The following is a 13,632-nucleotide window of genomic DNA, read 5'->3' on the forward strand; positions in this document are numbered from 1 at the left end:
CCCTCCCTCTCCTCCTCACCCTCTCTCTGAAACACTACTCGGTGCTAAATTTAGTAACGTGTGATCCAATATACCTCATTACACTTCCCACACCTCTCTCCCTCTCTTTCTCACCATCAGTGTACCTTTCAGTTCCTCATCATATTCCTCCATTTCTTCCATGTCACACCCTCGCTTTGACTCTGTCTCTACAACCTTTAGCTGACTCCTTGGTCCTCAAGGACGTGTGGACAGAAGGCTCCTCAAAACAGTTGATTTTGTACCTGACTGTAAATACTGGTCATCACTTACATTCAGTCAGTTTCTAATTCTCAGACTGCATAGTCTCTAGTTTCTCATGATTCTCCCATTCTCCCTACCCATGAATAAATAAATGAATGAATGAATGAATGTGGTGACTTGAGCGTAGTGGGCGTGGTTCGATGCCCGGTGTGGGCACCTGAACATGTCTAAGTTAATTTGTGACAAGTAATGGACTGGGCAACGGCAACCCCCCCAGCTCTTAGACTGGACCAGACCGGACCAGACCACACCCCTCCAGAGAGTTGAAACTAAACCAGATCAGACCAGACTAAACAAGAAACCGGACCCCCCTTCCAGTCCAGTCCTCCAGTCCAAATCCGATTCTGGTTGAAACTGTCTTTCCTCCATTATTGTAGATATTGGCGGGCCACCACTCCTAAATGATATCATTAATCTAATATCACCATGCCATGATGTATTATCTGCTGACTGCTGTGCCACCTCTGGGAGAATTTCCCAACAACAGAGCTCTTCTATAAAAAACACTGCCACTGATTCCACAGCCCCATCTAGCTGTTGGAGATTATTTATTATTTTTTATGTAATTTTACTGTTTTATTTTATTTTTTTACATTGCTTGCCTTTGTCTGACATTATATATGGCTGAGATGTATAGGTTGTAATGGTTTTAAGGGGAAAAGCCATTTTCAAGTGGCCAGCCAATAAATAGGTTGTAAAAGTAAAATTTGCATTCAAGTGTCATGTGTTTACGCTACCAGGCCCCCCAGAGAGCCTGCCCCCAATGCTGAAAAAAATCCTAGAAGAAACACTGACAGCGAATGAAAACTTTCATCGCTTTACCTTGTTGCTTGCTGGTTTTCTCTCCTGTCAGTTGAAGTTTAAACAGCATTTCGATATAAATATGGAAATATGCACCTGCACCAGCAGAGTCTATATTTATTGATGATGCTATTTGAAAACGGGATCATATGGCGCTGTGGGGATGAAGTGCACTCAACGAGCTCTCTGATGTCCACACAGCTCCTTCCACAGATACATGTGTGTGGCTGAGGATAGTACATTACATTATAGGCTGTCATTTGAAGTCAAACCTACTTCATCGGAAGGTCTTCCAAAATAGAGAAGGTTTAACTCCATACATTCTCCACATGACAGCTCACTCCCTGTCAGTCCGTCCCATCTTTGTAGCAGACTGCAGTCAGAGGTGTTTTTTGTCATTTAACGGTATCTTTAAGTCACTATTATCCATTAAATACACCAATGACATAAACATCTAGAGATACAGACCCTCACACACAAAGCACTCAACTCCGACAAAACACTGTCCTCAGGGCTGAGAGCAAAAACATCAGAGAAACCACAGCCTGCAGTCCTCAAAAGCACTCCCGCTCTCTCTCTCACTCACACACACACACACACACACACACAGGTTAGATGAGTTTGCACTCTCTCAACTACTCAAAGGCGTAGGGTTTCAACAAACATTAAACTCTATAGGTCACGGTGATCACCAGGTCTCACATACCAGCCAATCAACACCAGAGACTCAGCTATATGAATTAGTTGCTCAGGACTCTGGAGTGAAACGCCAAATCCTAAAAACAAAGTCTTTACCCCAAAGGATTCAGAAATGAACTTCTCCAGAGTGCAGCTTTAAATGTGAGGCAGATTACCGTGAGTTCAGAGAACATTCAGACACCTAGCCTTTTGCATGCTTCATTAGGCTGTATGTTTAATGGTAAAAATCCAACATTTATAATTCATGACAAAGTGTTTTTGAATGATTCATACCCCTGACTCAGTACTGAGTACAGAGGCCTTCTGAAGCTCTTGGTCTCAGAGACAAACGGTCTGGACTGGACGGACTCGTTGGTCTTGGTAGCTCCCAACTCCTTCTGCAAGGAGTCAACAGTTCCAAAACGCTTATGCTGATTGACAGAGCAGATCCATTTAAAAGTAAATCAGAGCAGAAGACAATTGTTTTCTATTGAGGAAGACTTCCCTTTTTACATTATACATATATCATGTTTTGAACATCTGAGCAAAGAAAGAACGACGACTGAAGCTCTGCCCATCAATGAACCAGAAAAAACATCAACAAAATCTCATATGAATAGAATTCATAAACAGCTGAATTAAAGTCAGTGCACTCTGTTCTCAGCACCAGTGGAAACAAGGAATCATCTCAGGGCCCCTGTATCGAATAGCTAGACAATTTCAAAATGTTTCCAATTTTCTGGTCTCATAATGTAAATTCCAAACAACTGGGAACATTTAGGATTCTCCAACAGAACAGACAGAATCTCCCAGATGTTCTGGGACATCCTCCACACTGCTGTGTCCCAAAACATACATGTTACCATGTACCCACATGAATCGTGAAGATTAGCACGACTGCAAAAGTATGATCAGGTTTCCTCTCTTTGGAACACACATGGACAATCACACAAGACACACCAATGAACAAAAACTCACACAAATCAGCACGAAAGTCCCCTTTCAGTATCACAAATTATGAATGCACACATTCTGTAGATAGAAGAAGAGCAATTTTCACACATACAAAGATGTAAACACACTGTCAGACATATCACAGAAGTCATCCCTGCATATTCAAACCACTGGGGGCTTAAGAAACGGGGCACCCAGAGGGTAGCAAACAGGTGGTTGGCACGAGAAAGAGGAAACAGCAGGACAGCCACAAAGTGTGTATGTGCATGCGAAGATCAGGGGTGAAGGAAGTGCACAATGTCTAAGCACCTGTTGTGTGACCATGTGCATAACCTTGTTGTTATACAGCAGCTAATTGGTCTTCACCATGTCTAAAAGTCTCTCTTGCTCTCTCACACACACACACACACACACACACACACACACACACACACAGTGAGTGGTTCATTCACCAGCTCATACACAAGCTCAGCTCAGTCCATGTTCGTGGAGTTTTCTCTTCCAATACAGGTGCGTCATGCAGCAATGACACGGGTGATTCAGGGAGGCTGACAAACAACAGAGGGAAATAAACGGGACGTAGAGGCAGGCAGATGGACTGAGGACGACAGAAGCTGCAACAGACTGAGAGAAAGAACAACAGAGGGACACTGACCAGGGTTTGCTTGTATCTCAGAGCCTTCCTTTCCGACGCATCTGCGGCCATTGACACACTGTCACTGACCCAAAAATAAACCCACCCGCTCACCGTCTGTCTCAGCATTACCGGGACTGTGCTGTACACCCAGCCAGGACGTTGGCGCACACAGACTCTCTCACTCAAACAGACACACACACACACACACACTTCGACATGTTGTAAACTACCCCAGCTGGGATTGCCCCTACATTCCCCCACACTAACTGGCCACCCCTGTGAAGGGAAGTCAGGGGTGAACAAGACTAAATAACAGAAATTTCATTGGACTGTACCAAATAGCTTTCAGTCAGTGTTTGAAGAGACAAGAGATGGAGGAGGAATCATCTACCACTGCCTGACCAAGCTGCTCTCAGTGTCAGATAGAAAAGTCATGATTCTTCAACATGAGCATCTGTTTCTTAAATCACTTTCTTTCCAAATAAAGATGTGAACTACATGTTGGTTAAGTTCAACAGCAGCTTCAGGTCTCAATAATCTTCTGTGAACTTTGCACCTGAAGGATAAGCTTTTTGCCTCGAATGATTCAACTAGAACACATTTAGTCTTTACCATGATTTAATGGAATTATTGCATATTATTGCATGGAAACTAACTACAGTGTGTTAAGTACAAAACTGGTTTGAGCCGCATTGCAAACGCACTAAAACAAGCAGACCAGTATATCAGTCCTGATCATTTCCATAAAATGTCCCCTTCAGGGAATTTTTTCTAATAACCTGCTGTGGGGCAGAGCAAACAACTTTTTCAGCCAGTTCCATACGACTCACTAGAGCTGCAACAGTGAGTAAACTGATCAATCAGTCTGTCAACAAAATTATTCTGCCATTATCTGTTCAGACACACTCAGTAAATACTGCTATATTTTTATTGGCTCACTCCCAAACAGTCACCCAGTCTAATGGATTTTGGTTCTTAAATCTACGATTATATACTTTTATGCTTTTCAACACTTCAGATAAAACACTGGACAAAAGTATTAATGGAGAAAATAAGAATAAACAGGGATGAAAATAATCCCTAGTTATATCAAAAACAAGTTCTTTGGTGCCTTGATTGTTACAAGATGCAAATAAAAAATTGTTCCTATGCCAAACGTCACATCTGTCAAGACAAACACTGCCAGGTGTTTGGATACACTGCACACAAAAGCAATATTGGAGGCCCGCAACTACATGCACAAAGCCAACACAATACAGCCTCCAGGCTGTTTGCAGGTGATAAAGGGACAAACAGAAAGTGTTGGAGGAGTGGGTGTGCCCAACCTGAGAGCGAGAGAGCGAGCCATGGAGAGACAGAGAGAGAGACAGATGAGGAAAGATGAGCATGAAGACGCACTGAGTTGGTGACAGCTAAACAGAAACTGATTCTGTCATCATCCATGTCTCCAGTGGAAACATGACTTTCTATGGATTTGATTATTTACTACAGGGCTTCGAGGACAATATGAAAACCAAGACTTGAACTTGAATTTGTGAGATCACTCTACAGTTATATGGCTCAAAGGTAACACATGCTACATGTCTTAGATACAAAGAGGACGCAGAGTTTAACACCTGAACAGATCCCCACAGTCAGTCAGGTAAGTCAAAGAAGAAAAAAACCACCTTTGTCTGTCAATGTGGCCATATCTGCATTGCTTTAATATTGGTGACTAATCGTATTTTAACATTCAATGTGCCAGTGTGTTTTAGCTGCATGTGTTTTTATGTGTGCGTCCACAACAGCATGTTTTCAATGTCTGTTCTTGGTCTGGGTTTGGGTGTCTCTGTACGGGTATCCATGCAGGTATGTGTTGCTGTGGGAGAATTACTTGTGCATATGAATGTCAGTCATCCAGACAAACTGGCTTAGTGACATCTACTCTATTTAAAGGTTAAGGAAAGTTCCTCTCAGCGTTTTGTTTTAAAACAATGCTGACTTCATAACATGTGATTAAAAGGTGTGTCAGTAAGTACGTGTAGCACTGAGAGCATACTATTATAAGATGACTGAGAGGTATGGATGACATTTTGTTATTACCATACACTGTGTATTAGTCACAGCTTGAAGCTTACACTCTAATTATATCACCACAGTGCCCGTGCTGCACAACAGATCTCTGAATGACAGAAAAGGGCAAAGTTGGCATGAGAAATTCTAAAGCCTCTATGACTGACCTACTACCTAGAACTAAAAATCCACTTATAGAGGAAGAAAAAAGAAAAACAAATCTTTAATCATTCCAGCAGAACTTAAATAACCAAACGGTTCAAGGATATTGAAGAAGAAGTTGTTGCCTAGTGGAAACATCAAAAATCATCAGTTTGACATGCAAACTGTGCCAAAGTATACCTAAACTGAAATAGCCAAGTTTTTCAGAAATAACAAGCCTTAAAATAGGTGTAATGATCACAATCAGAAAGACAGCATTAGTATGTCTGCTGTAAAAAGTAATTTTACATTAGAACTAAACATAATAATTATTTTGCTCATAAATTTCATGTGTTATATAAACATGCTGCAGTGGCAGAAGATCTGAGCTTCAACTCATTTCTGCTTTATGGTCTGTGATTCAGAACAGGATTTTATCCTGGAGGCTTAATGCAGCCTGACACCAAGCAGTTGATGACACCTGCCCAACAGAAACATCATACTTTGGTTCATTTGTTAAACAAATGAGGTGGACAGGGCGTCAACAGTATTTACACCCTCACATGGAGGGTAAAAAGGCTTTGCATATGGCTGCCAGAAGCAGCAAACTACATTTCTCTTAAGCAAGTTCCCCCCTCTAAAGGCCCTAATTTAAATGCGGCATTCAAGTACAAGTAAAACAGAAGTTGAGCACAAACTCTTACTTCCCCGTAGCTTCATGTTCTCAATTAGGGGCATTTTAAACGCTCCTCATTTCCCTTTATTATTGTGTTCCATCACTGAGTTTCCTTTACAGTTACTACCTTTTTTGTCCTTCCAATTTGTCAGTTTCTGTTTGTAATATTTAACAGTTTCAGGACGTTTCCAGCTTGGAGACTTTTCCAGAGCCAGAACCGATCACCAGTGTGATGTGTAAAGTGCAGAGTTGAAAACTTTAAGTTTCTGGTATCACTGATGCTGTCACTAAACACAGCAGTTCACGGTAGAGCACAGTGAGCAGAGCAGTGAAATGAAGACTGATAACCAGCACTAGAGCTGACTGAAAAATAAATAAATCATGAAAATACTGCACAAGGAGGGAAGTGTGAAGGGATTAACTATTAATGGATATTGGTACAAGTCTACTCTATCATGATGAAAAAGGAGCAGGCTGATGGGGGGGCAGAGGGCAGCCACCTTTAAACATAACAGGACAAGTAGATTTCCTTTGGAGGCTTTCAAAGGAAAGCATCTGGAGCTATCAAACATCTTAATGCTGCTTTTTAAATGCAGAAAAAACAACTCAAACTCTCTACTGAAGTATCACTGACTATCAATTATTATATGTTTATATCAAATATTTTCTCTGGCCTCACAAACAACCAATGAACTACTCCTCATATAGAGGCTGGTACGATTCCATACAGTAAAAATAACACATAGAAGAAAACATCAAGATAAAATGTCCGTATGTGTGTGAGCTAAAGAGGTCAGTGAGCTGCTGTCTGCCATGTTATCCCTCCAGGGCTTTGATGGATTTTGGGTCAGTGCTGACTGATGGAACATTGATCTCTGCTTTTTTTATGATCTGTGTAACTGAGCTCATGTACAAATAGCACATATAGAAAACCAGTATGTATATTTTTTATATATTTGCCATGTGAGCTCAGATAAAAAAAAAAACCCAAAACATCTCTGTTTACTTTCCATGTAAGTGGAGATAAAAACGGTCCCAGTATATAAACGGATCTCTTTCTCGGGATCGTGTGCTCTGCTGTTCCCTGAGAGCTTGTTAAACTCTGGACCAGCTCCTATATTCAGTTATCGGAGGCTACATTGCTCTGTCTCAGCTTAGGGGATTTGTGGTGGCTGCTGAGCAGAGGTAATGCTGATCTCCTCCTCCTGCTGATAGTAATGTGGATCGTCTCTTTTCCTCTCCTGCTCTACAGCATGTCATCCAACTCCACGGAGGATGATCTGTGCGCGCCGGACGACACTCTTTGTAGTAAGGACACAACACTAATCTCCTACACTCTTTCACTTCCTATATATTCATCTTCTCAAACGTTTCCCATCCTCCTCTCAAACATGGATGGATGAGGATGAGGGTTAACCCTCATCCAGTCAGCATAATCAACCAAACAGCAGCATAAAATCCTCCACTGTGCTAAAGTGATATAAAGTCTATAAATTTATATTTGTATAAAAGTTGTAATGTTTTGTATATGATAAGAGAGCGGTTTATCCCTAACCACACACAGTGCACATATGTGCAGATTTAAAAAGTCAATCACTCATTTAATGGCAGTAACAGCCTAATTTTCCCTTATTAGTTTTCTTGTTACTATCTTTTCTTTACCTCTATTTTTACAACTCCTTTTTCCATCAAGCTGAACTCACCTGCTGCCAAGGTTCTTATGAAAGTCATTATTTGTGGGAAAAGATCGACAATCCATAAATAAATCTGAAAATAATGAACACCTTCCACCTTAATTTTATCTGATATACACACAAATAAATACTACCAATAAAATACATTGTGAATGTTAAATTGATTTGTGAATATCAATACGTTGAACTATTATAGTGTATCTTGTTGAATGATAACATGGCGTTGAGTTTATTACAATCATTCAGCTGATATGTTCTACATGTACCTTGAAAAGGGGAAACGGCACCATCAGCTGGCGACCACATGGTTTCAAAAGTCATATTGATTCTTGTCGATTTTTGTTCAAACCGATGCAAAATTTGTGGTGGAACTTAATGGAAATCTATCTGATTTACAGAAGTCAGCTTGAAAGTTGTTTACAAATGCCTTTTTTAAATTTTTGAAAGGGTTTTTATTCACAGATAACAGATTTACACAGATTGTCAATCCATTCACACAAATAATATTCTATCAATTCTACCTCCCTATATATTTACTAATAAATGGAAAAATATCTAAAGGACTGCCTTTAATTTCCCATTCAATGTGAGGGGTTTCTATCTTTCACTCCATTTCCATCTTGATGATCATTCCCTCCTCCTTTAAATTCACTGTGAGGTTCTGTTTGTGTTTTGAGTGTAGTTATCTTCTCGTCGTCCCCATTTTCTAGCTCTCTGCCACCTGTCTGTGTTCATTAAAGTAAACACCAGCAGCCTCATTTTGCCTTGTATTCAACAAACAGCAGATAATCGCTACATGATTCTGCTTCGCCAAATATGCTGTAATAATGAAGCATTGACGAGTTCGGTCATTTGGGAAATTTCCTGTTATAGGAGATAGTTTTCATTTTAAAGAGACATTCATGCTAAGCTATGCTTGAACATTTAACTATTACCTAATTACATTTAATTACTACTTTTAATATTTAGGATGTCTCATTCCATTTGTCCTATCACTCCAGCCAGAAATAGTTTGTATTAACTTTTTAATCTGTACTTTCGTCAATGAAATATTTGTTGATCTGTTGAACAGAAATGAAATGCTAAATATAAAGTATGTGCTGAAGTGCAAACAGAATAAAACTCTGGACTTTATCATGTTGAAACTTTCAGCCTTTTTAGAGGCTGGTGGGAAATGATTTATGCTCTCACCACACCTGAAACTGTCACATAACTACAACAAGAATACGAGCACAAATTAAGTTTCCTTTTCTGACAACACTGGATTAACTTCAGGATTTCAACAGAAGGTGTGGAGGCTGATGGAGCTGGTGACTTCTGCTCCAGTTTGCACGCCATTGTCTTAATGTTGTACAAGGGTGTGTTTGTCCACTGCTTTGCACTAAATAGACTCTTAGTGAAGGGAAATGATGTCATAGATAATGATGACAAAGATAAAGACTATCAATCAATAAATAAGAATTATTTAGCGTTTAAGTGGAATAATTTATGAAAGTATGTGTGAAAACACTTTTTTTACAGTTTTCCTATGCAATGACATGCAAAGAAAAGGTTTCGATGGTTGTGTGGAAATCTCTTACTCTCTGAATGTCATACATGACTCATTCTGCCTGGAATTACAGCCTGAATGTGGTATGTCGACAGTGCAACCAGAATGTAGCATAACAAAAACCAGTTTAAATATATAGGCCACACCTCAATAAAAACCAACCACAAAAATGCTGCTAACAAGATTGGTTTTGAGCATCCTTATTGCCATTGTGATAATTTATTTGGAGTAGGACTACAGTTATGTGACTACAGATGATCCCTCCATCACTGAGTCCCCTGAAGAAACTGATAGTTATATTAAAATATCGACATGCTTTGCAATATTACTGAGCCATCAGGCTAGAAACACTAACAAAACAACACTGGCATAAATGGAGTATGATGTAACAGTTAGGACATTATGTCAAAGCTTCAGAGGTGCAAACATCTTAACAGCCTAATATTTGGCCCAAGAAGAATCCCGCCACCAAACGAGCGCAGGGTAATTATGAAGTTATTTATTTTAGCATATGTCTGACACACAGCTGTACACACACACTTCACAAGACGTTTGAGCATTTTCCTCCTGATGTCCCCCTACTAAGACCAACCAGTCAGGTCACTTCAGCCTGCTACTACTCTGTATTAATGTATTGCTTCTTGGACTTGGTATTTACACATTCTCTTGCTCTCCCTCACAGGAGTACGGGAACATCAGCAGGCCGTGATAATTGTCCCGACGCTGCTCCTCTTCGGGAGCCTTGTCACAATACTGGCCCTGATCCTCCTGAGGTACTGTCCTGAACGGACACGGCCTCGGGTCACAGCCCGTCAAAGCTACAATCCCTCATCACACAGACATACACAGAGACACAGACACAGCCACAGCCACAGCCGTCATTTACAGGGCATTGATGGTGAGCACACATGCGCAGGCCTCTGCATCATTATTTTCTAAACAACAACAACAACAACACAGACTCATTACTCAGTTTTGTGTCTTGATAGCACCTCCTGGGCTGAACCCACTGGAACATGAAGAGCTGCCAATGTCAGTTCAACAAGTGCAGCAAAATGTCAAGCCAATTCCAGTTGCACTACACCAGACATCCACAGAGAGGCATCTTGAAGCCTTCAGCCAGGTCACTGCACTGCCTGTGTCCTTCCCCATTAAGCCTAATAATGCAGTCAGTCTCTACAGAGCTCGCATGGGCAGCAGGGATGTGGTCCTGAGCGTGCTAAAAGGTAAACTGAGCCCAACCACAACAAACATCAAATGTTGTGCCTGTTTCTTTACCTATCAGAGTTCTCTAAGAATCAAACCCTTCAAATTGAACAGCTTTCAAAACTTCCAATGCTTCATTGACGCAGAAGCTGTATTTTGGCAACTTAATTTAAAAAATGTATACATGGTTAAATTCTTATAAAATTAACTAAATATATACAGTGCAGTACCACTACTATACAAAGCAGGGACACTGCTGCTCAGTGAAATATCTCACCGGTTAATTCAATTTTACAAATCTACTCTGACCTGTTTTCCAGAAACAGCCAACAGCAGCGAGAAGCAACACTTCCTGGGTTTTGCCTCGTTCGTCTCTGGACTGGGGCCACATCCCTTCATACCCACACTGATGGGTGTCATTTCAGTCCAGCCACCTTTCACGATGGTGGTGGAGGAGCTGCAGCATAGAGATCTGCTTGGGTTCCTGTGGAAATGTAGACAGGTACAAAGACTCATTCATCTTTACACACATTTTTTAAAATATAATGCATAAAGTGAGTACTACTTTGTGCCACTGTAGGGCAGTACAGGACAATGTATACTAATACTATACTACTATGACAGTAACATCAATATTTCACTGAGCAAAGGGGTTCTCTCTAACTGAGAGCAGATTTTAGTTTTCATTTACTTTTTTCTTCTTCTTGCCCTCCAAAGGATAACTCAGGTTTAGAGTCTCCCTATGAAATGACAGAGCAGAGGATCTTCACCATGGCAAGACAAGTGGCCTCTGCACTGGTTGGTTGAACTACTTTCTGTCTCTCTGTCAAATTCGTAATGTGGGAATTTGTTAGTGAAGATCTTTCTACCTCTTTGCTTGGCTCCAGTCCTTTTCATATTCAGCAATAATCAGAATAAAGAGGCCATGGTGTAATGCTATTACAAAAATAACATGATTGCTTTTAAAGTGTAACAAAATACACTTCCCCTTAATTTTCAGCATCTGTTTTGCTCCCTTCTGTTTATCTGCACATCTAGAACTACCTTCACAGTCAAAGCTGCATCCATGGCAACATGGGGGCTCGCAGCATTCTGGTCAGCAGCAATCTGACAGCAAAGTTGTGGGGATTCGGTACAGCGTACCGGAGAACTCAGAACAATTCATCGGGGGAAGTGGAAGTCATGGAGCTGAAGAAATGGCAGGCCCCTGAGGTGCTGGCCAGGAGAGGTGCCACTCAGAGCAGCGATGTGTGAGTTCCCAAGTCCCGAAACATCCAAGACATGGTTTTAAAAGAAGGGGTTGGTTGGTCCAGCTTGATTCAAGTTGATTTCTAGATGCTAAATGAGTACCTGGACTAATGTTGGCTGTGTTAGCACATTTTACAAACACGATGTTTAACATGACAACCTGTGTTTGTGTATTTGACAGATGGTCCTTTGGTATCCTGCTCTATGAAATGGCCACATTGGGTGAGTAAAATTTCAATGATACACATCTCTACAGGTTTCTGCTGTGTGCAATGACTTAGAAAATCTGACATTTTAATTCTACAGAAGGTTGAAAAGACAGATCTATAATAATCCCATGTGTGCAGGTGACGCACCATTTTCTGAGCTCATGGCGACCGAACTTCTGCAGCATCTCCAAAGAGGAAAGCATCTCAGACGGCCGGCTGCCTGCTCCAACTCACTGTAAGACCAACAGCAGTGAGTCACCTGCAGCAAGAGCCACTTCTTTCAGCCTTTCAACAAGGCCATACACCACATTTAACCCTTTTTGACCTCTTTCACAAATAATGTAAATTAAAATGTATGAAATTGTGAGAATTATTTTATTATTCTTTTTTTTTTGCGCTACAGAAACAATTAGATTCAAAAACAAAATCCAAATATGGCCAAGTTCAATATCCACATCGAAGGCAAAAAATAAATTATTATTATTATTATTATTATTGTTAATAATAATAATAATATAATAATAATGATTATGATGATGAGGATGCACACACATATTTAGCTTCTGTGCGGCTAACAGAAGGCTAGCTTCGTTAAGCTAGTTCAGACTCGACCAACGGTTAACGGCTAATTTACGTCCGGAAAATAAATCTCTCCAAAACCCTCAAAAAATGTTTTCTAAATTTATTAGAAATGATACAGAAGTGCCGGTGAGTGCGTGTTCATGATGAGTGTGACCGTTATTCACCTGTTTGTCTGGTTTTTGTGTAGACACGCCATCATCCGGTCCTGTTGCCAATGGAACCCCCAACAGCGCCCTTCCACTTCCGGGCTCATCGGGCAACTTCAGGCGGGAGAGAATTCAGCCAATGGCAGGACAGTTCTTAGAGCGCCTGAGCCAATCAACATTGAGAGATACATCAGGGAGGCGGGATATGGAGAGGGTTATAACTACGCCGTGCTGTGATTGGCCGGAACGGCCGTCAATCAGAATGACTGGAAAAATGCACTGACAGTAATTAAAATGAAATCTTGTTTTGCACTTGTTTATAAAACACATTTACTTTATATGTTTAAATAATAATTTAAGAATTTGAAATGTATTTTTGTTGTAATCTATAAGTATACCCATTTAAAGGGTAAAATGAAAAAAAAAAAAGCGTAAAATAGTGTAAAATACACTCCTGTGTTATTCAGCACGCCACAGTCCATCAACTCAAAGAAAACCAAATAAACAGGGAATTCGGTTCAAAAGTGGGACACCGCCTCATGGCCTTGAATTATGGCCAAACCCATTTTGTTGTGTCGTCATGGTGACTTTTGGCATGAAATATCTTATCAGTTCATCTTTGAGTCCAAGTGAATGTTAGTGCCAACTCTGATACAAAATAACTTCAGGGACATGAGCAAGGCAGCTCGTGGAGTGACGGCCCAGGAGCCAGACTGGGACAAGACTGTGGAAAGACATTACAGTGATATGAAGCATGATGTATGAAGTCATGGACAA

At 40.7% G+C, this 13,632-nt stretch overlaps 2 protein-coding genes across 3 annotated transcripts in view; one reads left to right on the forward strand and one right to left on the reverse strand.

Moving 5' to 3' along the window:
- The window catches only part of LOC115050953 (chloride channel protein 1-like), a 28,030-nt gene extending 24,591 nt beyond the window's left edge, over nucleotides 1-3,439 (reverse strand). Inside the window, exon 1 of the mRNA XM_029514135.1 lies at nucleotides 3,371-3,439. Coding sequence (XP_029369995.1) covers nucleotides 3,371-3,421 — 51 coding nt within the window. The 5' untranslated portion in view covers nucleotides 3,422-3,439. The remainder of the gene's footprint in view (nucleotides 1-3,370) is intronic.
- A 1,256-nt stretch (nucleotides 3,440-4,695) lies between these two features.
- On the forward strand, nucleotides 4,696-13,294 carry LOC115051073 (tyrosine-protein kinase STYK1-like). Of its 2 annotated transcripts, none has more exons than XM_029514350.1 (10): nucleotides 4,696-4,994; nucleotides 7,474-7,529; nucleotides 10,147-10,362; nucleotides 10,454-10,690; nucleotides 10,991-11,172; nucleotides 11,388-11,468; nucleotides 11,709-11,920; nucleotides 12,100-12,140; nucleotides 12,266-12,362; nucleotides 12,897-13,294. In XM_029514350.1, exons 2-10 carry the CDS (start codon nucleotides 7,475-7,477, stop codon nucleotides 13,090-13,092), a joined length of 1,317 nt encoding a protein of 438 aa, XP_029370210.1. In that variant the 5' UTR covers nucleotides 4,696-4,994; nucleotide 7,474; the 3' UTR covers nucleotides 13,093-13,294. The 2 variants fall into 2 exon arrangements, with proteins under 2 accessions (XP_029370210.1, XP_029370211.1); XM_029514351.1 differs by having other exon boundaries at nucleotides 12,266-12,377; nucleotides 12,897-13,033.
- Nucleotides 13,295-13,632: the final 338 nt, after the last annotated feature.

Source organism: Echeneis naucrates, chromosome 11, assembly GCF_900963305.1.
Source record: "Echeneis naucrates chromosome 11, fEcheNa1.1, whole genome shotgun sequence".
In the NCBI taxonomy this organism is placed as follows: domain Eukaryota; kingdom Metazoa; phylum Chordata; class Actinopteri; order Carangiformes; family Echeneidae; genus Echeneis; species Echeneis naucrates.